The sequence below is a fragment of the Petromyzon marinus genome, chromosome 79 (assembly GCF_048934315.1).
Source record: "Petromyzon marinus isolate PM22_M1 ecotype Great Lakes invasive population chromosome 79, UKy_Petmar_22M1.pri1.0, whole genome shotgun sequence".
In the NCBI taxonomy this organism is placed as follows: Eukaryota; Metazoa; Chordata; class Hyperoartia; order Petromyzontiformes; family Petromyzontidae; genus Petromyzon; species Petromyzon marinus.
This window is the reverse complement of record NC_133745.1, coordinates 21694757-21720090: the sequence shown is the minus strand read 5'-3', so window position 1 is coordinate 21720090 and position 25334 is coordinate 21694757. Positions and strand designations below refer to the sequence as shown.

Below are 25334 nucleotides of genomic sequence, written 5' to 3'. Positions count from 1 at the left end.
TCCCACCTGATGATGATGGTGATGATGATTGCTCGTGTTGCAATCGAAACGTCGTGATTTCTTCTATTTCATTTTATTTCTAAATTACGTGACCTTTTACCGAAATGAACAAAAGGGTATTATTCTCAAAAGTAAATGATGGTGAATAGAACCAAAGAGTACGGATCCTAGCAGTCACGAAAGCTTTAAATCTAGAATTGATGGTGAATAGATTGAATGAAACGGGGGTCATCGAGTGATGGCCATATTTAATGAAGAGGGAACAGCAACGGCGGCGGTGGCTATGAGGGGTCATGGGGTGGAGCCGGGGAACAAGAGGTGAGTTTCGAGCGAGAAGCGGAAACTTGGTGAGCTCGGGTGACCGCTTAATGTGAAGGGTGCGGTGGGCGAGAAGAGACAGCGAAAGCGTGGAACGCAGAGAGAGAGAGAGGGCAAAGTTTGAGAACAAAGAGGGCGAGAAGGCGACCCGTAGAAAGATAAGATATGTTGGGGGGCATGACCACGAAGGGATTTGTAGACCAGGGTGAGCAATTTGAACAGGCGAAGAAACGACGATGTTACCCGCCACGATGCCCAATCACGTGTGCCCAGGTCGCCTCTGATAAAGAGCAAAGAGCTCGGTCGGCTTTACCTGGTAAATAAAATAGTTTAGTTTCCAGCATTACCGCCACCATCCAGGCTCCGACTCCTACCATCGCCACTATCCAACCGGCGATACCGAGTCCGCCCTAGGGAACACGGTCAGCAGAGCCCGCTTACTCAATAACGGGCTCCCAAAGGGATCAATACTTGTTCCGGCACTTTATAACATATATATATACACGTGACATCCCTGTCACCATTGGCCGGAAATTTGGCTACGCCGATGACCTGGCCACTTCCCGACCAAAGAAGGACCCAAACTTTGGTCCAAAACGACCCACACGTGTGTGTGTGTGTTCGAAGACTTCAAGATACTCGTAATGTACTTAAAGTTCCGGAGGCTCCGTTCAAACCCCAGGAAAACTGCCTGGAACTTAATTCCGCCGGAACAGCGCAAACACCGACCAGAAACCGACCGTCGCTTTCTGTGGCGAGGAGGCCCAGCGCGAGAAGCACCACGGAATACCTCGGGTGGTGTAACTCTCGACAGGAGCCTCACCGTCTCGCGAAAAACACCTGCAGGATGCTGCCGTAAAAAAAAAAAAACCTAAACCAGCAATATCTCGCGTGCATAAGCTGGCCGGAACATTGTGGGGAGCAAACGCAACGACGCTCCGAACGGGCCACCGCAGCGCCCTGGCCCAGAACCAAAAGCGTGCACACGAAGCGTGCGTGGATACGAAACAGCTAAATGTGGCCACGAGGATCATCTCGGGGGGGTCGCTAAAGGGCAACGTCCGCCGCTGCCCCGGCCTCCTCGCGAACGTCGCTCCTCCGCAGCTCCGCCGTGTGCATGTGAGGGAGTACCCCGCAAGGCCATCAGAAATCCAAGCCCTCCTGTAGACAAGGACATCTCCATGCCGCCAACCATCACCGGCACAGGCAGCTCCAATACAGAAAAACCTTCCTGGCAGGAATGCGAAGAACCATCCTTGACGACAAGAAGTCCACCGAAGCACGGTGGAGGGAAGCCTTGGGGCAAAACAACCAACCCTGCTGCAGAAATCCATCGTCAGCGATCCTCGCAATCCTCCAACCAGGGATCTGACCTGCCGAGGGAGATCCTGGGTCCTCCTTGAACCGCATCCGGACGCTCCATGGAAGATGTTCGGGGCACCTATCTCCATGAACGGAAAATTAACGAGTTCAATTTGTGACTGAGGTGATGGTGGTGGTGCGACATCTCAGACCGTGCCAACGTATCGTGAACGACCGCCCAATCGGATCATTCGACGGCGATCCGAAACAAATCCGCGGGGTCGATGGGATATCAAATCTCGACATCAATTTGTAATCTGTTGCAATTCCCCAAAAATGCTATGAGAAAGAAGAAGACTATCCAGGCCTCTATTGCCTCCAGTAGTTTTACATCCCCCCCCCCCATGTCCGTTACCTTTCTCTACATGTCACACCTCAAGAAGTCAAGGATTTAAAGCGGAGCTATTGAACGTACTTGGATTCAAGACTCGTAGTGATTAAGACACTTGATGTGAAAGTTCAGGTTCGCCGGATCTACAAAGTTTCTCCCGCACACGAAGCACTTGTACGGCTTCTGCACGTCGTGGGTCTTCATGTGGCGATCGCGAGCCGAGGTGGTCACAAAGAACTTCTCGCATATTGGGCACTGGTGCGGCTTCTCGCCCGTGTGGGTCATCGTGTGGTTCCTCAGGGCTGACAGGTGTACGAACTCCTTCTCGCACAGGGCGCACTTGTGCGGCTTCTCATCCGAGTGGGACATCTTGTGACTCTTCAGCGTGGACAAATGCGTGAAGGTCTTCTCGCACGAATCGCACTTGTGCTTCTCCCCCGTGTGGGTCTTCGCGTGATTCTTAAGCGACTTCGCCTCGATGAAACGCTTGTCGCACACGGGGCAGCGGTGCGGCTTCTCGCCCGTGTGGATCTTGGCGTGGCTCCTGAGGTTGGAGAGGTGCGCGAAGGTCTTGCCGCACGTTGGGCACCCGTGCGGCCTCTCGCCCGTGTGGATCAGGAGGTGGCCCTTGAGCGTCGACGAATCGGCGAAGGCCTTGCCGCACGCCGAGCACCTGTGCGGCCTCTCGTCCGTGTGCTTCATCATGTGCCTCTTGAGGGCGGACGGCTGCACGAAGCCCATCTGGCACAACAGACACCTGTACGGCTTCTCTCCCGTGTGGCTCATCGCGTGGTTCTTGAGAGACTTCGCCTCCGCGAAGCCCTTGCCGCACACGGGGCAGCGGTGCGGCTTCTCGTCCGCGTGGATCTTGACGTGGCTCCTGAGGTTGGAGAGGTGCGCGAAGGTCTTGCCGCACGTCGGGCACTCGTGCGGCCTCTCGCCCGTGTGGATCAGGAGGTGGCCCTTGAGCGTCGACGAGTCGGTGAAGGCCTTGCCGCACGTGGGGCACCAGTGCGGCCTCTCGTCCGTGTGCTTCATCACGTGCCTCTTGAGGGCGGACGACTGGATGAAGCTGTGCTCGCACAACGGACACTTGTGCGGCTTCTCCCCCGTGTGGATCATCGCGTGGCTCTTGAGGGCCGACGACTTTCGGAAACCCTTCCCGCACACGGAGCACTCCAGGGGCCGCTCCCCGGTGTGCGTCATCGCGTGGCTCTTGAGGCGCGACGGGCAGGAGAATCCCTTGCCGCACAGGGAGCACCGGTGGGACTTCTTCTCGTCGCGGGCCTTCTGGTCGATCGTCGAACACTTCCGACTCCTGTCGTCCTCCAGGACCACCTCAATCTCGGCCACGTCCGACGAAGTCGCCCCGTCTCTTCGCGATATCCGTGACTCTCGCCGAAGCCTCCCTCTGGAGCCACCGGTCTGTTCAACGTGACCATCGTCTTCATCAGATTGAAGATCTTCTTCTTCAACTTCGCTGCTTGGGTCCTCTCCTTCAGACTGAGAGTCTTCTTCTCCTTCTTCTTCTTCTTCTTTCAAGTGAATGTCAGGGTCTTGACCTAGGGGACGAAACATTAAGAGTTGAGCTCTGTACAAATGTACGCACGAGACAACATTGCTCGCGATGTATGTATGTGTGTGTTGAACTTCTTTCGCACAGTACGTAGCCGACCGTGCTGAAGAACAATAAACTGAACACAACGGACAAGCAGTTCGAAATAAATTCGTTTTCAGTCTCGATTATTTCAAAGTGCGCGTGCAAGTCTATGGGTGTCCCCATGTGAGTCTACGTGCGTGCGAGTTGAACTTCTTTCGCACCGCCGTACGGAGCCGACAGTGCTCGTCGGAGGTGCGGGGGAAGGACAACAAACTAACCACAAAAAGACTGTTCTAAAGTAACGAGCCTTTACGTTGAGAAAAGTTTTCAATGTGTACGCAGCATGATGGTATGTGAGGAAATGAACAGGGCAATGTTATTTTCCGTTGCCAGAACCGGAAAATCTTTCCGGTCATGAAACAGAAGCTCAAAGTTCAGCCCCCAGAAGGATGTGAACAGGGGAGGTCACTCACCGTCGTCAGCGTCGTCTCTCTCCACCTTCACGGGCGGCCACGTCTCACCGCCCGGCTCCTCCTCCTCCTCCTCTTGCTTCACGAGCGGCTCCACGGGTAGAGAAGGGACCACCTCTACCTCCTCCTCCACCTCCTCTTCCACCTCCTCTTCCACGTCTCCTGTCCCAAGAGGAATCCAGCGCAGTGAGAGACTCAAAAAGACGCCGCCGCCGCCGCTGCTGCCACCGCAGCTGCTTCTCTCCGTTAGGTTGCAGCGGGAAGGAAGCAAACGCAGAGACAGCGCCCAGCAACAAGCGCCGCTCGCTAGCAGGGACCGTCACCACCGCCACCACCACCACGGCCGCTAGCGCCAGGCTAAGTGCAGCTAGAGGACTACTCACCACCAGCAGCAGCAGCAGCAGGAGCCTGTCCCCGTGGTCCATCATCCCCTCTACGCGACATCTCACCACAGAGAGGATGTCCTCCTGCAGATCCCTTGCTCAGTCAGCCCGGAGTCTTCGGTGTGTATGTATAGTGTAGCGTATAGCAGTGTGTAGTGTAGTGTATAGTGTAGTGTATAGTGTAGTGTATAGTGTAGTGTATAGTAGTGTGTAGTGTATAGCAGTGTGTAGTGTAGTATATAGTGTAGTGTATAGTAGTGTGGTGTGTAGTGTAGTGTATAGCAGTGTATGGTGTAGTGTATAGAAGTGTAGTATGTAGCGTGTATTGTACTATGTATGCTGAACGGTGCTAATCAGAGGTGCGGTCTGAGAATGACACGAGACTCGTGGTCAAAAGCGATGCACTGATCTGATCGCTGACACAAATGATAAAATCATTGCTATTTTGTCCTATTAATCCCAAGAATCTCATAACTTGTCCCCCTTCGTGGTGAAAGTCATACACGCACGGCCCTTATTACTACCTCTGGTAAGCCCTCGTTATAACGTATAACATGTACACCTACACACACTGATACACACACCTACACACACAACAACAATAACAACCGCCAATTCACCACTAAGTTGCAGTGATGTCACCGCGATGCTTTTGCCAGGCCATGTGCACCTTGAGGCCACGTGAAGTGTCTATCGCCTGCTGGCAGGAGGTCACGGGGCAGACCCAAGTGCCACGGGTCGACTAAGATGACTGAGATGACTGGCTGATGCACCACCTGTGCCCCCTACTGTGCCAACCTGCTGTGCTTTAGCCACCCGGCGCTCCGCTCGTTGTTGTGAGCGTCGCTCCTCCGCCCTCCGTTGTTGTTGGAGGGCGACTACCTCCAACTGCCCAGTAGCGTCCTTCATGAGCCTCCTCCACAGAGGCCGATCTTGACACCGCTGGTACCAGTCATCGGCAAGGGCACTCAGCTCCACGTCCTCCTGTACCACATCACTCCATCTCTTCTCTAGTCCATGCCACGCCCGCTTAGCCCCCTCGATCCGGTCGAACAAAAGCTGTTTCGGCATGCGGTGGCTGGGCATGCGGGCAACATGACCCAGCCAACGCAGCCTTGCCTGCCGGAGGAGCTCACCGATGGGACCTTACCCAGATCTTTCAAAGATTTGTGAGCTCCTCACACAATCCAGCCTGGTTAAACCCAGGATGGATCGTAGGCAGGCTAGCCTAAATGTTTCTAACCGGCGAAGATGTTCCATTGGGGGGGTCCACGTTTCGCAAGTGTAGAGAAGGGAGGAAATGACCGTGGCCGAGAAAACCTGAAGCTTAGTGCGGAGTGACAGACCAGGTAGCTTGCACACAGCGTTACGCAACCGATGAAAAGATATTGCCGCTCGACTGATTCGGAGTGAGACCTCTGCTGTTAAACTGGAGCCGGTCAAAAGCACACTGCCCAGGTATGGGAAACTCTCCACTCTCTCCACAACTGCCCCATTACCGATTGGGAGTTGTGGGGGTGGAGTGTCCGATGGTACAAAATACTCAGGCAGGTGCTTAGTTTTGGTGGGGCTGATGGTAAGGCCCCATCTCTTAGTGGCACGCTCCAGTCTCAGCAGCAGCGTCTCCAAATCCTCTGAATGAGCAGCTATTACCAAATCATCGGCATACATAACGTGGTTGAGTAATAGGGAGCCATCCCTTGACCGCACCCGGGCATCGATCAGCCTCCCATTATATCTGTACCATATGGAGATTCCCCCGGTACAGCTATTGAAGGCTTCACGAACTATGTGGTCAAAATAGATGTTAAATAATGTGGGAGCCAGAGGACATCCCTATCGCACCCCAAGGTGTACAGGGAATGGCTCTGACTCTCGGCCACGTAGTTTTACCCGGGTCCGCTCACCATCATGAAGGTCCTTAATGATGGTGAGCAGAGGGTCAGGGACTCCAAAAGCATGAAGAACAACCCAGAGCACAGGCCTACTGATGGTATCATAGGCCTTGACCAGGTCAATAAAGCAGAGATGTAGGTCTTGTTGGAATTCCCTACACCTCTGCTGTAGCAGACGGACACCTACACACACACACCTACACACACCACACACACACTACACATACACACACCACACACACACATCTACGCACACACCTACACCACACACACACATCTACACACACACCTACACTCACACTACACACACCTACACACACACACCACACACACATCTACACACACCTACACACACCTACAGACACACACCACCTACACACACTATATATACACACACACACACACACCTACACTACACACACACACCTACACTACACACACACACCACACACACACCTACACACACACCACACACACACCGACACACTACACCTACACACACCACACACACACACCACACAACAACAACCGCCATTCGCCACTAAGTGGCGGTGACGTCACCACGACGCTTGTGCCAGGCTATGTGCACCTTGAGGCCACGTGAAGTGTCGAACGCCCGCTGGCAGGAGGTCACGGGGCAGACCCAGGTGCCACGGGTCGACTGACTGAGATGACTGGCTGATGCACCACCTGTGCCCCCTACTGTGCCAACCTGCTGTGCTTTAGCCACCCGGCGCTCCGCTCGTTGTTCTGAGCGTCGCTCCTCCGCCCTCCGTTGTTGTTGGAGGGCGACTGCCTCCAACTGCCCAGTAGCATCCTTCACGAGCGTCCTCCACAGAGGCCGATCTTGACACCGCTGGTACCAGTCATCGGCAAGTCCACTCAGCTCCACGTCCTCCTGTACCACATCACTCCATCTCTTCTCTAGCCCGTGCCGCGCCCGCTTAGCCCCCTCAATCCGGCCAAACAAAAGCTGTTTCGGCATGCGGTGGCTGGGCATGCGGGCTACATGACCCAGCCATCGCAGCCTTGCCTGCCGGAGGAGCTCACCGATGGGACCCTGCCCAGATCTTTCAAGGATTTGTGAGCTCCTCACACAATCCAGTCTGGTTAAACCCAGGATGGATCGTAGGCAGGCCAGCCTAAATGTTTCCAACCGGCGAAGATGTTCCATTAGGGGGGTCCACATTTCGCAAGCGTAGAGAAGGGAGGGAATGACCGTGGCCGAGAAGACCTGAAGCTTAGTGCGGAGCGACAGACCAGGTAGCTTCCACACAGCGTTACGCAACCGATGAAAAGATATTGCCGCTCGACTGATTCGGAGTGAGACCTCTGCTGTTAAACTGGAGCCAGTCATAAGCACACTGCCCAGGTATGGGAAACTCTCCACTCTCTCCACAACTGCCCCATCACCGATTGTGAGTTGTGGGGGTGGAGTGTCCGATGGTCCAAAATACCCAGGCAGGTGCTTAGTTTTGGTGGGGCTGATGGTAAGGCCCCACCTCTTAGTGGCACGCTCCAGTCTCAGCAGCAGCGTCTCCAACTCCTCCTCTGACTGAGCAGCTATTACCAAATCATCAGCATACATAACGTGGTTGAGCAATAGGGAGTCATCCTTTGACCGCACCCGGGCATCGATTAGCCTCCCATTATATCTGTACCATATGGAGATTCCCCCGGTACAGCTATTGAAGGCTTCACGAACTACGTGGTCAAAATAGATGTTAAATAATGTGGGAGCCAAAGGACATCCCTGTCACACCCCAAGGTGTACAGGGAATGGCTCTGACTCCCGGCCACGTAGTTTTACCCGGGCCCGCTCACCATCATGAAGGTCCTTAATGACCGTGAGCAGAGGGTCAGGTACTCCAAAAGCACGAAGAACGACCCAGAGCCCAGGCCTACTGATGGTATCATAGGCCTTGACCAGGTCAATAAAGCAGAGATGTAGGTCTTGTTGGAATTCCCTACACCTCTGCTGTAGCAGACGCACAGAAAATATGGCATCTGTGCAGGACCGCCCTTTCCTGAAACCGCATTGGGGCTCCGCAAGCCTCTCCTCAGCGTGCCTGGCAAGGCGATGCTGAATAATCCTTGCCAGGACCTTTCCCGGCACACTGAGGAGTGAGATGCCCCTGTAGTTGTTACAGTCTGTGCAGTCCCCCTTCTTAAAAAGGGGGACCACCAGGGCATCCTTCCAATCCTGCGGAACCCGTCCAGTGGTCCAGACTGTTGTTATGATGTCATATAGGGCAGTCTGTGTACAAACGCCACCCTCCCTCAGCATTTCGCTTGGGAGATCATCTCTGCCTGCTGCCTTTCCTGGTCTCAGACTCCGGATCGCCTTCAATACTTCCTCAGCAGATGGCACCTCAGCCAGCCACTCACAGGGGGTGACTTCTTCCAATATTTGAGGCACCGCAGCCTCAGCAGTGTCATCCTCACTTTGTGCCACGATGTTTTCCTGGCTGAGGGATTTTCCCTCCCCCAGGACCTCACAGAAATGCTCACAAATCTGCGAACCTGTTCCTGGGGGTCAGAGATTGGATCACCGTTTTTTCCCCTAATGATGGTAATAGGTGTGGCGCTGCAGGTTACTTTTTTGATGGAGTTAAATAGAGATTTGTGATCACGGGCCACTGAGGCAGACTCCATCTCCTCAGCAACCCGCGACCACCACCCATCCTTGCAGCGCCTCACGGCTCTCCGAACCTCCGAGCGAAGGCTGCAGTAAGCCTCCTCATTCTCTGACGTGGGATTCTGTAGCCGATGACAGTGGGCCTGTCGCTTTTTCTCAACCATCCTGAACACCTCCTCTGTCAGCCAGGGTCTCTGGGGAGGTCTGGACCGCGTACCCAAAGCAGCCATTGCAGCTGCATGAGTCACAGTCCTAAACCTCGCCCATTTACCCTCGACATCAGGAGGAGTCGGGGACGATGCCAACCCCAGCCGCAAGCGATGATGAAATTCTCGCTTGCAACTTTCATCAGATAACTGAGACCAGGCCACTTTATGTTGGAATGGGGTCCTGGGTGTACACCCACCACCGGAGTGGAAGAATGGCAGGCGCATCTTACAGATGACTAGTCGATGGTCAGAGGGCAGATCAGCTCCACGGTAGGTCCTGGTGTCAAGGACATGGGCTCGCATTCGCTGGTCCGTCACTATGTAGTCCAACAGATGTTCTTGCTTGGACCCGGCATGCATCCATGATGTTGTGTGGATGCGCCGATGCCAGAACAGCGTGTTGGTAATTACAAGCCCATGGGCTGCACAAAAATCTAGCAGCCTCCTACCGTTGTTATTGAGCTGATCTGGCCCATTCCCTCCAATCACTCCAGACCAGGTGCCAGTATCATGACCAACTCGGGCATTGAAGTCACCACACACACACCTACACACACACACCACACACAAACACCACACACCATACACACTACACACACACACTACACCTACACACTACACACACACACCACACACACACCTACACACACACACCACACACCTACACACACCACACCACACACAAACACCACACACCATACACACTACACACACTACACCTACACACTACACACACACACACCTACACACACACACACACACTACACACACACCTAAACACACACACCACACACACACCTACACACACACACCTACACAACAACAACAACAACAACCGCCATTCGCCACTAAGTGGCGGTGACGTCACCACGACGCTTGTGCCAGGCTATGTGCACCCTGAGGCCACGTGAAGTGTCGAACGCCCGCTGGCAGGAGGTCACGGGGCAGACCCAGGTGCCACGGGTCGACTGAGATGACTGGCTGATGCACCACCTGTGCCCCCTACTGTGCCAACCTGCTGTGCTTTAGCCACCCGGCGCTCCGCTCGCTGTTGTGAGCGTCGCTCCTCCGCCCTCCGTTGTTGTTGGAGGGCGACTGCCTCCAACTGCCCAGTAGCATCCTTCACGAGCCTCCTCCACAGAGGCCGATCTTGACACCGCTGGTACCAGTCATCGGCAAGTCCACTCAGCTCCACGTCCTCCTGTACCACATCACTCCATCTCTTCTCTAGCCCGTGCCGCGCCCGCTTAGCCCCCTCAATCCGGCCAAACAAAAGCTGTTTCGGCATGCGGTGGCTGGGCATGCGGGCTACATGACCCAGCCATCGCAGCCTTGCCTGCCGGAGGAGCTCACCGATGGGACCCTGCCCAGATCTTTCAAGGATTTGTGAGCTCCTCACACAATCCAGTCTGGTTAAACCCAGGATGGATCGTAGGCAGGTCAGCCTAAATGTTTCTAACCGGCGAAGATGTTCCATTAGGGGGGTCCACGTTTCGCAAGCGTAGAGAAGGGAGGGAATGACCGTGGCCGAGAAGACCTGAAGCTTAGTGCGGAGCGACAGACCAGGTAGCTTCCACACAGCGTTACGCAACCGATGAAAAGATATTGCCGCTCGACTGATTCGGAGTGAGACCTCTGCTGTTAAACTGGAGCCAGTCATAAGCACACTGCCCAGGTATGGGAAACTCTCCACTCTCTCCACAACTGCCCCATCACCGATTGGGAGTTGTGGGGGTGGAGTGTCCGATGGTACAAAATACCCAGGCAGGTGCTTAGTTTTGGTGGGGCTGATGGTAAGGCCCCACCTCTTAGTGGCACGCTCCAGTCTCAGCAGCAGCGTCTCCAACTCCTCCTCTGACTGAGCCGCTATTACCAAGTCACCTACACACACACACCTACACACACACTACACACACACACCACACACACACTACACACACACCTACACACATACACACCTACGCACACACACCACACACACCACACACTACACACACACCGACACACCACACCGACACACTACACACTACACCTACACACTACACACACACACCTACACACACACACTACACACACACACCACACACACACACCTACACACACACACACCACACACACAGACCACACACACCACACACACACACTACACACACACACACTACACCTACACACTACACACACACACCTACACACACACACTACACACACACCGACACACTACACACACACACTACACACACACCGACACACTACACCTACACACTACACCTACACTACACACACACACTACACACACACACTACACACACACACCACACACACAGACCACACACACCACACACACACCACACACACACACACCTACACACACCACACACACACACCACACACACACACCTACACACACACACCACACACACACACCACACACACACACCACACACACACTACACACACACCGACACACTACACCTACACACTACACAAACCTTACACGCGACCACGACCTCCTGTACACCTGGCGAGGCAGTGACCATCGCCCGGATCACACCGCGGGAGAGGCGGAGCGCGAAACGTCGAACGCGGAGCGTGGCTGAGTAGGTGGGTGGGGGTCTACAGCCGGCAAGTGAATGCACAGCCAAGACGAAGCACTCCAAACGCCGCCACCACCACTTTGACGTGGGGGGAGGGGGGGAGACGTTTCGGGCAACGATCCTTCGTCACGGCCGGCTCAGACTCGTCACCTCCTGATCCCCCTCCACCATTTCGTAGCCCCGCCCCTCCCACTGGATGCCCTGCCCCTCCCACCTGAGGCCCCGCCCCTTCTATAAATGCCCCCCGCTCCTTCTATAAGTGGCCCCGCCCCTTCTATAAGCGGCCCCGCCCCTTCTATAAGTGGCCCCGCCCCTTCTATAAGCGGCCCCGCCCCTTCTATAAGTGGCCCCGCCCCTTATATAAGTGGCCCGCCCCTTCTATAAGTGGCCCGCCCCTTCTATAAGTGGCCCGCCCCTTCTATAAGTGGCCCGCCCCTTCTATAAGTGGCCCGCCCCTTCTATAAGTGGCCCGCCCCTTCTATAAGTGGCCCGCCCCTTCTATAAGTGGCCCCGCTCACTCGATTCGTGGCCGCGCCCTCAATTTTGTGACCCCGCCCCTACCCGTGACCCCGCCCACTCTTCCTCCAACCGGCTTGGAGTGGAGAGAGCTGCACCACCACCACCGCCGCCACTGCCGCTCTGCAAGTGAAGCGTCTCCTGCGTTATCTCGCCTCTCTGCTGCTGCTGCCCCCACACTCGTGGGGGTCCTCTCGCTCCACCCCCCCCCCACCACCACTACCGCCCCCCCACTACCCTGGGAAGGTCCTCGGGCTGAGCCGACGCTGCTCGGCGTGGGGGCAGAGCGAGGCGCCTGCTGCTGCTCATTCCTCCTCCTGGTGCGAGCCGCCTCCTATCCCTCCTCCTCATCATTCCTCCTCATTCCTCCTGTCCCTCCTCATTCCTCCTGCTCCTCATTACTCCTCATTCCTCCTATCCCTCCTCATTCCTCCTATTCCTCCTCCTCCTCATTCCTCCTCATTCCTCCTGCTCCTATTCCTCCTCATTCCTCCTGTTCCTCCTGTTCCTTCTCATTCCTCCTCCTCATTCCTTCTATTCCTCTTCATCCTCCTATTCCTGCTGCTCCTCCTATTCCTGCTGCTTCTCATCGTCATCTTCCTCCTATTCCTCACCCTATCCTATTCCTATCCCCTTATATTCCCGCTGCACCTCCTATTCATCTGCTCCCATTCCTCCCTCCTATTCTTCACCCTATTCCTATTCCTGCTGCTTCTCATCGTCCTGTTCCTGCTGCTCCTCTTCATCCTCCTCCTCCTCTTCATCCTCCTGCTCTCATTCCTCATATTCATCCTCCTGCTCTCATTCCTCATTCATCCTCCTGCTCTCATTCCTGCTCCTATTCATCCTCCTGTTCTCATTCCTCCTATTCATCCTCCTGCTCTCATTCCTCCTATTCATCCTCCTGTTCTCATTCCTCCTCCTATTCATCCTCCTGCTCTCATTCCTCATTCATCCTCCTGCTCTCATTCCTCCTATTCATCCCCCTGCTCTCATTCCTCATTCATCCTCCTGCTCTCATTCCTGCTCCTCTTCATCCTCCTGTTCTCATTCCTCCTATTCATCCACCTCTCATTCCTCCTATTCATCCTCCTGTTCTCATTCCTCATATTCATCCTCCTGCTCGCATTCCTGCTCCTCTTCATCCTCCTGCTCTCATTCCTGCTCCTCTATCCTTCTATCCCTGCTGCACCTCCTATTCATCTGCTCCCATGCCTCCCTCCTATTCCTGCAACCAAATTACTCAATGAATATGGGTCTCTCTCTCTCTGTGTGTGCGATGACCTTGCAGGGACTGCCTCTACTTACAAACGAGTTGTGTTCCAGGTGGTCTGTCTGGTCGTAAGTACAAACGTGTTGTACTGCGCGTGCACTAAACACGGGAAATGGCTTTAAAAGTTGCTTAATATTCTGCAGATGTAGATGCCACTGGTTGTTCACCTTCTGCAGATGTAGATGCCACTGGTTATTCACCTTCTGCAGATGTAGATGCCACTGGTTATTCACGTTCTGTAGATGCCACTGGTTCCTCACGTTCTGTAGATGCCACTGGTTGTTCACCTTCTGCAGATGTAGATGCCACTGGTTATTCACGTTCTGTAGATGCCACTGGTTCCTCACGTTCTGTAGATGCCACTGGTTCCTCACGTTCTGCAGTTGTAGATGCCACTGGTTCTTCACGTTCTGCAGATGTAGATGCCACTGGTTATTGACGTTCAGTAGATGCCACTGGTTCTTCACGTTCTGTAGATGTAGATGCCACTGGTTCTTTACGTTCTACAGATGTAGATGCCACTGGTTCCTAACGTTCTGCAGATGTAGATGCCACTGGTTCTTCACGTTCTGTAGATGTAGGTGCCACTGGGTCTTTGCGTTCTACAGATATAGATGCCACTGGTCCTTCACGTTCTGCAGATGTAGATGCCACTGGTTCTTCATGTTCTGCAGATGTAGATGCCACTGGTTCTTTGCGTTCTACAGATATAGATGCCACTGGTCCTTCACGTTCTGTAGATGTAGATGCCACTGGTTCTTCACGTTCTACAGATGTAGATGCCACTGGTTCTTCACGTTCTACAGATGTAGATGCCACTGGTTCTTCACGTTCTACAGATGTAGATGCCACTGGTTCTTCACGTTCTACAGATGTAGATGCCACTGGTTCTTCACGTTCTACAGATGTAGATGCCACTGGTTCTTCACGTTCTGCAGATGTAGATGCCACTGGTTCTTCACGTTTTACAGATGTAGATGCCACTGGTTCTTCACGTTCTGCAGATGTAGATGCCACTGGTTCTTCACGTTCTGCAGATGTAAATCCCACTGGTTCTTCACGTTCTGCAGATGTAGATGCCACTGGTTCTTCACGTTCTACAGATGTAGATGCCACTGGTTCTTCACGTTCTGCAGATGTAGATGCCACTGGTTCTTCACGTTCTGCAGATGTAGATGCCACTGGTTCTTCATGTTCTGCAGATGTAGATGCCACTGGTTCTTCACGTTCTACAGATGTAGATACCACTGGTTCTTCACGTTCTACAGATGTAGATGCCACTGGTTCTTCACGTTCTGCAGATGTAGATGCCACTGGTTCTTCACCTTCTGCAGATGTAGATGCCACTGGTTCCTCACGTTCTGTAGATGTAGATGCCACTGGTTCTTCACCTTCTGCAGATGTAGATGCCACTGGTTCTTCACGTTCTGCAGATGTATATGTCACTGGTTCTTCACGTTCTGCAGATGTAGATGCCACTGGTTCTTCACCTTCTGCAGATGTAGATGCCACTGGTTAGTCACGTTCTGTACATGTAGATACCACTGGTTCTTCACCTTCTGCAGATGTATATACCACTGGTTCCTCACGTTCTGCAGATGTAGATGCCACTGCTTCTTCACGTTCTGCAGATGTAGATGCCACTGGTTATTCACGTTCTGTAGATGTAGATGCCACTGGTTCTTCACGTTCTGTAGATGTAGATGCCACTGGTTCTTCACGTTCTGCAGATGTAGATGCCACTGGTTCCTCACGTTCTGCAGTTGTAGATGCCACTGGGTCTTCACGTTCTGCAGATGTAGATGCCACTGGTTATTGACGTTCAGTAGATGCCACTGGTTCTTCACGTTCTGTAGATGTAGATGCCACTGGTTCTTTACGTTCTACAGATGTAGATGCCACTGGTTCCTCACGTTCTGCAGATGTAGATGCCACTGGTTCTTCACGTTCTGTAGATGTAGATGCCACTGGGTCTTTGCGTTCTAAAGATATAGATGCCACTGGTCCTTCACGTTCTGCGGATGTAGATGCCACTGGTTCTTCATGTTCTGCAGATGTAGATGCCACTGGTTCTTTGCGTTCTACAGATATAGATGCCACTGGTCCTTCACGTTCTGTAGATGTAGATGCCACTGGTTCTTCACGTTCTACAGATGTAGATGCCACTGGTTCTTCACGTTCTACAGATGTAGATGCCACTGGTTCTTCACGTTCTACAGATGTAGATGCCACTGGTTCTTCACGTTCTGCAGATGTAGATGCCACTGGTTCTTCACGTTCTGCAGATGTAGATGCCACTGGTTCTTCATGTTCTGCAGATGTAGATGCCACTGGTTCTTTACGTTCTACAGATGTAGATACCACTGGTTCTTCACGTTCTACAGATGTAGTTGCCACTGGTTCTTCACGTTCTGCAGATGTAGATGCCACTGGTTCTTCACCTTCGGCAGATGTAGATGCCACTGGTTCCTCACGTTCTGTAGATGTAGATGCCACTGGTTCTTCACGTTCTGCAGATGTATATGCCACTGGTTCTTCACGTTCTGCAGATGTAGATGCCACTGGTTCTTCACCTTCTGCAGATGTAGATGCCACTGGTTAGTCACGTTCTGTACATGTAGATACCACTGGTTCTTCACGTTCTACAGATGTAGATGCCACTGGTTCTTCACGTTCTGCAGATGTAGATGCCACTGCTTCTTCACGTTCTGCAGATGTAGATGCCACTGGTTATTCACGTTCTGTAGATGTAGATGCCACTGGTTCTTCACGTTCTGTAGATGTAGATGCCACTGGTTCTTCACGTTCTGCAGATGTAGATGCCACTGGTTCTTCACGTTCTACAGATGTAGATGCCACTGGTTCTTCACGTTCTGCAGATGTAGATGCCACTGGTTCTTCACGTTCTGCAGATGTAGATGCCACTGGTTCTTCACGTTGTACAGATGTAGATGCCACGGTTCTTCACGTTCTGCAGATGTAGATGCCACTGGTTCTTCACGTTATACAGATGTAGATGCCACTGGTTCTTCACGTTCTGCAGAAGTAGATGCCACTGGTTATTCACGTTCTGCAGATGTAGATGCCACTGGTTCTTCATGTTCTGCAGATGTAGATGCCACTGGTTCTTCACGCTCTACAGATGTAGATGCCACTGGTTCTTCACCTTCTGCAGATGTAGATGCCACCGGTTCTTCACCTTCTGCAGATGTAGATGCCACCGGTTTTTCATGTTCTGCAGATGTAGATGCCACTCGTTCTTCACGTTCGGCAGATGTAGATGCCACTGGTTCTTCACCTTCTGCAGATGTAGATGCCACCGGTTCTTCACCTTCTGCAGATGTAGATGCCACCGGTTCTTCATGTTCTGCAGATGTAGATGCCACTGGTTCTTCACGTTCTGCAGATGTAGATGCCACTGGTTCTTCACGTTCTGCAGATGTAGATGCCACTGGTTCTTCACGTTCTGTAGATGTAGATGCCACTGGTTCTTCACGTTCTGTAGATGTAGATGCCACTGGTTCTTCACTTTCTGTAGATGTTGATGCCACTGGTTCTTCACGTTCTGCAGATGTAGATGCTACTGGTTCTTCACGTTCTGCAGATGTAGATGCCACTGGTTCTTCACGTTCTGCAAAAGTAGATGCCACTGGTTCTTCACGTTCTGTAGATGTAGATGCCACTGGTTCTTCACGTTCTGTAGATGTAGATACCAATGGTTCTTCACGTTCTGCAGATGTAGATACCACTGGTTCTTCACGTTCTGCAGATGTAGATGCCACTGGTTCTTCACGTTCTGCAGTTGTAGATACCACTGGTTCTTCACGTTCTGCAGATGTAGATGCCACTGGTTCTTCACGTTCTGTAGATGTAGATGCCACTGGTTCTTCACGTTCTGTAGATGTAGATGCCACTGGTTCTTCACTTTCTGTAGATGTTGATGCCACTGGTTCTTCACGTTCTGCAGATGTAGATGCTACTGGTTCTTCACGTTCTGCAGATGTAGATGCCACTGGTTCTTCACGTTCTGTATACGTAGATGCCACTGGTTCTTCACATTCTGCAGATGTAGATGCCACTGGTTCTTCACGTTCTGTAGATGTAGATTCCACTGATTCTTCACGATCTACAAATGTAGATGCCACTGGTTCTTCACATTCTGTACATGTGACCAGTCACAAGCTAATCACTCCGCCATTTCAATGCTTAATTCAATGCTAATTCCTTTGTCAAGGCGCTTTGTTTCTTCTCACACAGCTTAAAGGTCGCAATCTGAGCGTGGCTTTTTCACTCCAGCGCTGTCCTCCAGACAGTCTCGTCCCTTCACCTGATGAAGGCCGCTTGTGTTGTGGCCGAAACGTCGTGAGAATATTATTGTGTTATTTTATTTTATCAATTTATTAGTTTATTCTTGTTCTACGTAACTTTACCGAAAGAACCAAAGAAGATGAATCCTTGCAGTCACGAAAGCTTTAAATCGAAATTTAGATGCCACTGGTTCTTCACGTTTTGTAGATGTAGATGCCACTGGTTCTTCACGTTCTGCATCACGGTCAGCGACGAGGGCATGTCCGAGGCTCCGTCGTCCGAGGAGGGGCAGTCGCCCGTCGGGCGAGACGCTGGAGGGGACCCCGGCCGTGAGACGCCGCCCCTTGGAGGAGACGCGCAGCGCGAGGATGTTCATGCCGCCGCCGGTGAGCGAATTCTTCCCCGCACTTTTCCCTTCAGGCTGCAAAGTCGCAGGGCGAGCGGGCGGCATTAGCATTGAGTCGGTTGAACGCGTAGGAGTAGTAGCGGTAGTCGTGGGGCTTTCGCGACCAACATCCACAATAAAGGTTTGGGCGTTTTGTTGTTTCGGTTAGATCGCGTGGATATAAACGTTGTGTCGTTAAATCTGCCACCACCACCACTACCCGACATGGCCAATGAGTGAGGGGGGGGGGGGGGGGGGGGGCAGGGGTGTCACCGAAACAACACGTGGCTGATTAGGTACTTAGTTCAGCACTAAACCGGTTGTGTTGTTGTGTGTTGGGAGAGTTAAACCCGCAGCAACATTGACGCATTCGAGTAGCTGACGACGTTTCGTTGGTGATTACAATAACAGACAGCAGCTTCCATCAGGCGATTAGCCAACAATTGAGAAGAAGTCTTCCGGCCTTAGAGGGGGAGTAAAAGTGTGCCATCATTACTGCAGTAAGCCTATCAGGTGCGAAGACCAGAGGAGAAGTGGGGTGGGGGGGGGTAATGTAGTCCTATAAATTTATACTGGAGGAATCCGATGAGCTATAAAGCTCTTTTTCACAGATGTCCAGTAGTGTTAACGGATGTCCAGTAGTGTTCACGGATGTCCAGTAGTGTTAACGGATGTCCAATAGTGTTCACGGATGTCCAGTAGTGTTCACGGATGTCCAGTAGTGTTAACGGATGTCCAGTCGCGTTAACGGATGTCCAGTAGCGTTAACGGATGTCCAGTAGTGTTAACGGATGTCCAGTAGCGTTCACAGATGTCCAATAGTGTTCACGGATGTCCAGTAGTTCTGCTGTGCTCTGACTTTGGGCAGATGAGATGGCAGCCTCTTTGCCGGTGCAGCCACGCGACGGGAAAGCTGATCAGGAAAAGCCGAGGAATGAGACGTGGCCACGGGTGAAAGTGAAGAGTGAAGACACCGAGGATAGTAAGTGTTGATTTAAAGCTTTCGTGACTGCAGGGATTCATAGTCTTGATAGTAAGTGTGTTTGTCTCCTGGTAAGATTACGGTGATGAGACTCGACTGTCCCCCATCTACTGCATGATTTTAAATCCTTTGTCGGTTGTAATACTCTAAATAATAATAATTTGAAAATCATCTGAACATTGGCTTGCTTGTCCATTTCTTACCATTCCTCCTTTACTGCGTACGCATCACGAACCGACGTTGTCCCGTGTGTGACTTCGCACTGAGCCTCAACTCTCAACGTTTCGCTTCCTAGGTCAGGAAGAATCCGACATTCGTTTGAAAGGAGAAGACTCTGAGTCCGAAGGAGAGGACCTTAGCGGTGAGGATCTTCAATCCGATGAGCGAGACCTTCATTCCGACGAGGGGGATGCTGACGACCGCGATGACGAGGAAGCCTTCGAGGCCAGCGGTTCCAAAGGGAGGCTTCGGAGAGGGTCACGGAGCTCACGTAGAGACGGGGCGCTTTCGTCGGACGTGGCCGAGATTGAGGTGGTCCTGGAGGACAGCCGGAGTCGGAAGTGTTCGACGATCGACCAGAAGGCCCGCGATGAGAAGAAGTCCCACCGGTGCTCCCTGTGCGGCAAGGGATTCTCCTGCCCGTCGCGCCTCAAGAGCCACGCGATGACGCACACCGGGGAGCGGCCCCTGGAGTGCTCCGTGTGCGGGAAGGGTTTCCGAAAGTCGTCGGCCCTCAAGAGCCACGCGATGATCCACACGGGGGAGAAGCCGTACCGGTGCTCGCTTTGCGAAAAGGGATTCATCCAGTCGTTCGCCCTCAAGAGGCACATGATGAAGCACACGGACGAGAAGCCGTACATGTGCTCGGTGTGCGGGAAGACCTTCACGGACTCGTCGACGCTCAAGGGCCACCTCCTGATCCACACGGGCGAGAGGCCGCACGAGTGCCCGACGTGCGGCAAGACCTTCGCGCACCTCTCCAACCTCAGGAGCCACGTCAAGATCCACACGGGCGAGAAGCCGCACCGGTGCCCCGCGTGCGGCAAGGGCTTCATCGAGTCGAAGTCTCTCAAGAATCACATGATGAGCCACACGGGAGAGAAGCCGCACAAGTGCTCCGTGTGCGGGAAGGACTTCAAGCAGGTATCCACGCTCAACGTCCACATGAAGACGCACACGGGCGAGAAGCCGCACAAGTGCGACCTGTGCGCGAAGACCTTCACGCATTTTTCGACCCTCAAGAGCCACCTGATGACCCACTCGGACAGGAAGTCGCACAGGTGCGCCCTGTGCGAGAAGGAGTTCGTACACCTGTCGGCGCTGAAGATCCACATGATGACCCACACGGGCGAGAAGCCGCACCAGTGCCCGATCTGCGAGAAGGGCTTCGTGAGCCCGTCGGCCCGCGACAAGCACACGAAGACGCACAACGTGCAGAAGCCGTACAAGTGCTTCGTGTGCGGGAGGAACTTTGCGGACCTTTCGAACCTCAACTTTCACATCAAGTGTCTTAATCACTACGAGTCTTGAAGCCGAGCGTGGGCCGTTTAACGTTCAGAGGCGTCGCTTTAAACTCTTTGGCTTGACAGCCACTGGAGTCTTGGCTGTTGCTGACATTGGGAAGCTGCAGAAGCACGTTTTTGGTTGAATTAATCCATAATCAGGTTTAATCGTGTTCCCATGCACATTCTTACCACCTATTCATCCCACTCCGGTGTTTATTTATCAAGTATACCTTTGCGTCATCTGGGAAACCTGCTTGCATCAATGGAATCCCATCATAGAGGTTTTGGGGTTGGAGCGCGTTAATGTAAAAGTGTCGTTAAGCCCGCCGCCACCCGACACAAACAAATTAAGTGAAGGGGTTTGTCACGTAAACGGAACGTGGTGCCAGTTAGTCACTAGTTCAGCACTCACCGGTTGCTGTGTGTTGGAGAGTAAACCCACCGCATCGTTTACAATTCGAGTAGCCGTGATGTTTCTCCAGTAGTTACAACAACAACCGGCATCGTCTGGCGACAGCCACAGAGTTGCAGAGAAAATCCTCCCCCTGCTTCGGTCTTAAATAGAGGGATGCATGTGATGTCATCACTTGTTAGCCAATCAGGTGCAAAGGCTAGAGGTGGGGTGGGTGGGGGGAGAAGGGGTTAACCCCTTACCTAATTGGCTGTGTCAGGTGGTGGCAGGTTTAACGACACATTTACGCGATCTAAACCCAAAAACCTCCGTCATGGATAACGTTGATCGCAAAAGCCTCCTGCCGCTACGTGTTAAATGGAATCCCAGTTCCACTTTGAAGAGGCCGAATTCCACCGCGCAGGTCTGGTCCCTCACTTGACAGCGGTAGATGCTTTCCAAAAAAAAAATTCCAACACGGTGCGCGAAAGCGAAATCGCGGTGATGTGGAGCGGGCGGGCACACGGTAGCCCAACCAACAACGCACCGCGGAATGGCCAAGACTCAGGAACTTTTAGATCAGCAGGGAAGGAGGAACCGTCAAGTGCATTGTGGTTGAATTGTTGCGTACGCTTGCGCGTGTGTGTGTGTGAGGAGCGGTAGTGTAGCGGTAGTGTAGCGGTTCATAGCGCTACGCTGCGCTATGAACCTGGCGACCCGGGTTCGATTCCCGCTCACGACCAACACCAGTGACGATTATCTAAACCGGTCCTGGGCCTCCCCTAGGTCGACTCCGCCTCAAATGAGTACCTGGTGCGGTGTGTAAACATCGCCACTGGGGAGACAAAGGCGGTCGGGCGTGGTGTTGAACACCCACCCCCTCGTGTACCGTTCCGGCCTTCATAGGTGCTCGTTAACAGCACTTGTCCCTACAGTCTGTTAAGGCTACACGGGGGATCTTTGTCTTTGTACGTTGAACCTCTTTCGCGCACCACCGTACGTAGCTTACGGTAGGCCTCGGCAAGGTAAGGTAATTTACCTTTTTTACCGGGTAAAAGGGTAAAGGTAAAGGTGTCGACATGCCAAGGGGTAAGGTAAAGGGTAGGGTAAAGGTAGCTCGGAAGAATTACCCGGTAAATGCGGTGCCTTGTTTACCGCTAAAAGCTCCGTGGCGCAGTCAGTGGCCTCGATTTAATAAGTAATATTTTAAACAAAACTTGTTTTCAAAACACGCCGTGTACCCTACTAGCAATGGCAGAACTCCACGAGTCGACGACTCTAGGAAGTGGCCAATTACAGCCAACGTCAGTTGACAGTGGACAATTAGACCCAAGCCGAAACATAACATGTAAAAGAATGTTTAAAAATATTTTTTATTTTATTTTTAATGATGGAATTTAGTATTGTCATCAGTGTGACATAAGTATACCAAGTTTGCAGTCGAAACCACATTGGGAAGTGGGTTAAAATTGAGTTACAAGATTTGAGGATACAACAACAGAGTGAATTAAAAGAAAGCATGTAATATTGGAATCATTGAGAGTATTCTATATGAATAAAGCGCTCTACCTAACATTTGCCTGTTATAAACCTTTTTCATGTGTAGTAGTACCCCAGTAATTACCCTGTAATCGGGTTTGTATGGGGTAAGGGTAAAAGGTAGGGTAAAGGTAGGCTCGTTGCTTTGAACCTTTTACCTTACCTGCTGAAGGGTAAAAGGTAGGGTAGAGTGATTGTATTGTGGTAAGGTAAAAGGTAGGGTAAAGGTAGGCTCGTTGCTTTGAACCTTTTACCTTACCTGCTGAAGGGTAAAAGGTAGGGTAGAGTGATTGTATTGTGGTAAGGTAAAAGGTAGGGTAAAGGTAGGCTCGTTTTTACCTTTTACCTTACCTTGCCGAGGCCTAGCTTACGGAGGTGCGGCGGTGGGGATTTTTTTCTGCTTGAACCGAGTGCGGGTCAAAGGGAAGCGGTACACTGTGGTTTGGTTCGGCGCTCAGCGTAGTATGGACACCCACGGACCTACCTTTGTTGTTACGTTGTTACCCTGCGTCGACCCAACAAGCACCAAACGGGAAGTATTTTGTCAAGTGTAAAAAAAAATCTAAATTGTTCGTTAAATGTATAGAATGAAAAAAACAAGTACTGTACACGTGGTATCCTTGTACAGTACTGTGCACGTGGTATCCGCACACAGTAGTGTACACATATCCGTGTGCTGTACACACCAGTACTGCGTGTGGTGTATGCACGCACAGTACCGTACAGGTGGTATTCGTGTACAGTACTATAAGGTGGTATTCGTGTACTGTACAGGTGGTATCCGTGTACGGTACGGTACACCGGGCGGCTGAACTCCGCTGCCTCATCACTGGAGGCTGGGAACATCGCCACGTGGCCTGGGGCCTGCGATAGGCCACTCTGGAGACGGGGGCAGACGAGACGGAGACGGAGAGGAAATGGAGAGGAGACGAGACGGAGACGGGGGGAGATGGAGAGGAGACGGAGACGGGGGGAGACGGAGACGAGACGGGGGGAGATGAGACGGAGACGAGACGGAGAGGAGACGGAGACGAGACGGGGGGAGATGAGACGGAGACGAGACGGAGAGGAGATGGAGACGGAAACTAGATGAGGGGGAGACGGAGATGAGACGGAGATGAGACGGGGGGAGATGAGATGGAGACGAGACGGGGGGAGACGGAGAGGAGACGGAGACGAGATGAGGGGAGACGAGACGGAGATAGAGACGAGACGGAGATGGGGGGAGACGAGATGGAGACGAGACGGGGGGAGACGAGACGGAGATAGAGACGAGACGGAGACGGGGGGAGATGAGATGGAGACGAGACGAGGGGAGACGAGACGGGGGGAGAGGAGACGGGAGATGTCGCCGTGTTTGTTCCGCAGCAGTAGCAGCAGCGTCGTCGTCATCGTCGTCATCGTCACCGTGAGCAGTGCAGTCACGACGCTGTACAGCAGGAATGTGGCGGTCGGAACCGCGAAATTGGTCGAGCCGCGCCACGAGCGGGAAGGGAGCTCCGTGGCTGAACCCACGAGAGCGTGAGAGAGTTTGGTGTTCGGTGAGTTTCGAGGCGCTTCGTGCGTTGACTGGCTAGGAAAAGTTGCGCCGTCAGACGCAGAGACGTGAGCAAAGCTGGTCATGCGATGGACGAGAGTTGCAATTTGGGTGGTTCAGGATGGACGGACGGACGGGCGGCATTTACTGCAGCGCCAAACTGTTAATGCAGTGCTCACCGAGCCATTAAAACAATGTTAAATTAGCTTAGTTGCTTTGTATGTATGTATGTTGAACTTCTTTTGCAACGTGCGTAGCCAATCAGAGGTAAAGGGTATGGGGCGGGGGGGTGGACAACAACCTAAACACAACAACAACAAGAAGCAGTTCTAAACAAATTAGTTCGTCAATCTAGATGACTTAAAAGTGCGTAGCTTGGCCTCCGGTGGCTTCCTGACATCGGAGGGGAGAGCGTTCCAGACGGCCGCAGAAGTACGCGACGCGTCGACCGCCGCCTTCGTTCGACGGCCGCCCAAAAGCCGCTGCCGACTCTGCTCCCGCGAGCATGACCCGAGTTTGTGCGATGGTTCTTTTTTTCTGCTCGCCGATCAAATAAACGCGCTTTGCCTCCTAAGCGCGGGGGGTCGGGGGGGGGTTGGCGAAGGCTCCCTTCTCGCGTGGATGTGCGCGAAAGCGTTGCTGACCCACGAGACGAATCGTCGGAGCGACGCGTTTCGGATGCGCTGTCACGCGCGGCGATTCTCGACGCGACGCGCGTTGTAACGTGGAACCGTGGTCACTGAATGGGTCAGCACCACGATGTCTGCAGGAACTCGGCACTGCATCATAGACTCAGCACTGCACCATAGACTCAACACTGCACCATAGACTCAACACCGCACCATAGACTCAGCACTGCACCATAGACTCAACACCGCACCATAGACTCAACACTGCATCATAGACTCAGCACTGCATCATAGAGTCAACACTGCACCATAGACTCAACACTGCATCATAGACTCAGCACTGCACCATAGACTCAGCACTGCATCATAGACTCAACACTGCATCATAGACTCAGCACTGCATCATAGACTTAGCACTGCACCATAGACTCAACACTGCAACATAGACTCAACACTGCATGATAGACTC

General features: G+C 52.7%; 2 protein-coding genes across 7 annotated transcripts; one reads left to right on the top strand and one right to left on the bottom strand.

Annotated features, from left to right (window-relative positions):
• Positions 1-57: 57 nt before the first annotated feature.
• On the bottom strand, positions 58-11984 carry LOC116958521 (uncharacterized). 4 transcript variants are annotated; one of them, XM_032981168.2, is made up of 5 exons: positions 11696-11984; positions 4465-4830; positions 4085-4243; positions 2096-3573; positions 58-1759 (listed from the first exon to the last, which is right to left on the bottom strand). In XM_032981168.2, the coding sequence occupies exons 2-4, from the start codon at positions 4523-4525 to the stop codon at positions 2102-2104; spliced, it is 1692 nt and encodes a 563-aa protein (XP_032837059.1). In that variant the 5' UTR covers positions 4526-4830; positions 11696-11984; the 3' UTR covers positions 58-1759; positions 2096-2101. The 4 variants fall into 4 exon arrangements, with proteins under 4 accessions (XP_032837059.1, XP_032837058.1, XP_032837060.1 ...); XM_032981167.2 differs by having other exon boundaries at positions 58-3573; XM_032981169.2 differs by having other exon boundaries at positions 58-3573; positions 4468-4830.
• Positions 11985-12424: 440 nt separating this feature from the next.
• Positions 12425-24830, top strand: LOC116958524 (uncharacterized). 3 transcript variants are annotated; one of them, XM_032981176.2, is made up of 5 exons: positions 12426-12636; positions 13608-13657; positions 18105-18283; positions 19151-19264; positions 19560-24830. In XM_032981176.2, the coding sequence occupies exons 3-5, from the start codon at positions 18157-18159 to the stop codon at positions 20792-20794; spliced, it is 1476 nt and encodes a 491-aa protein (XP_032837067.1). In that variant the 5' UTR covers positions 12426-12636; positions 13608-13657; positions 18105-18156; the 3' UTR covers positions 20795-24830. The 3 variants fall into 3 exon arrangements, with proteins under 3 accessions (XP_032837068.1, XP_032837067.1, XP_075913110.1); XM_032981177.2 differs by lacking the exon at positions 13608-13657 and having other exon boundaries at positions 12425-12636; XM_076056995.1 differs by lacking the exons at positions 12426-12636; positions 13608-13657 and having other exon boundaries at positions 17843-18283.
• Positions 24831-25334: the final 504 nt, after the last annotated feature.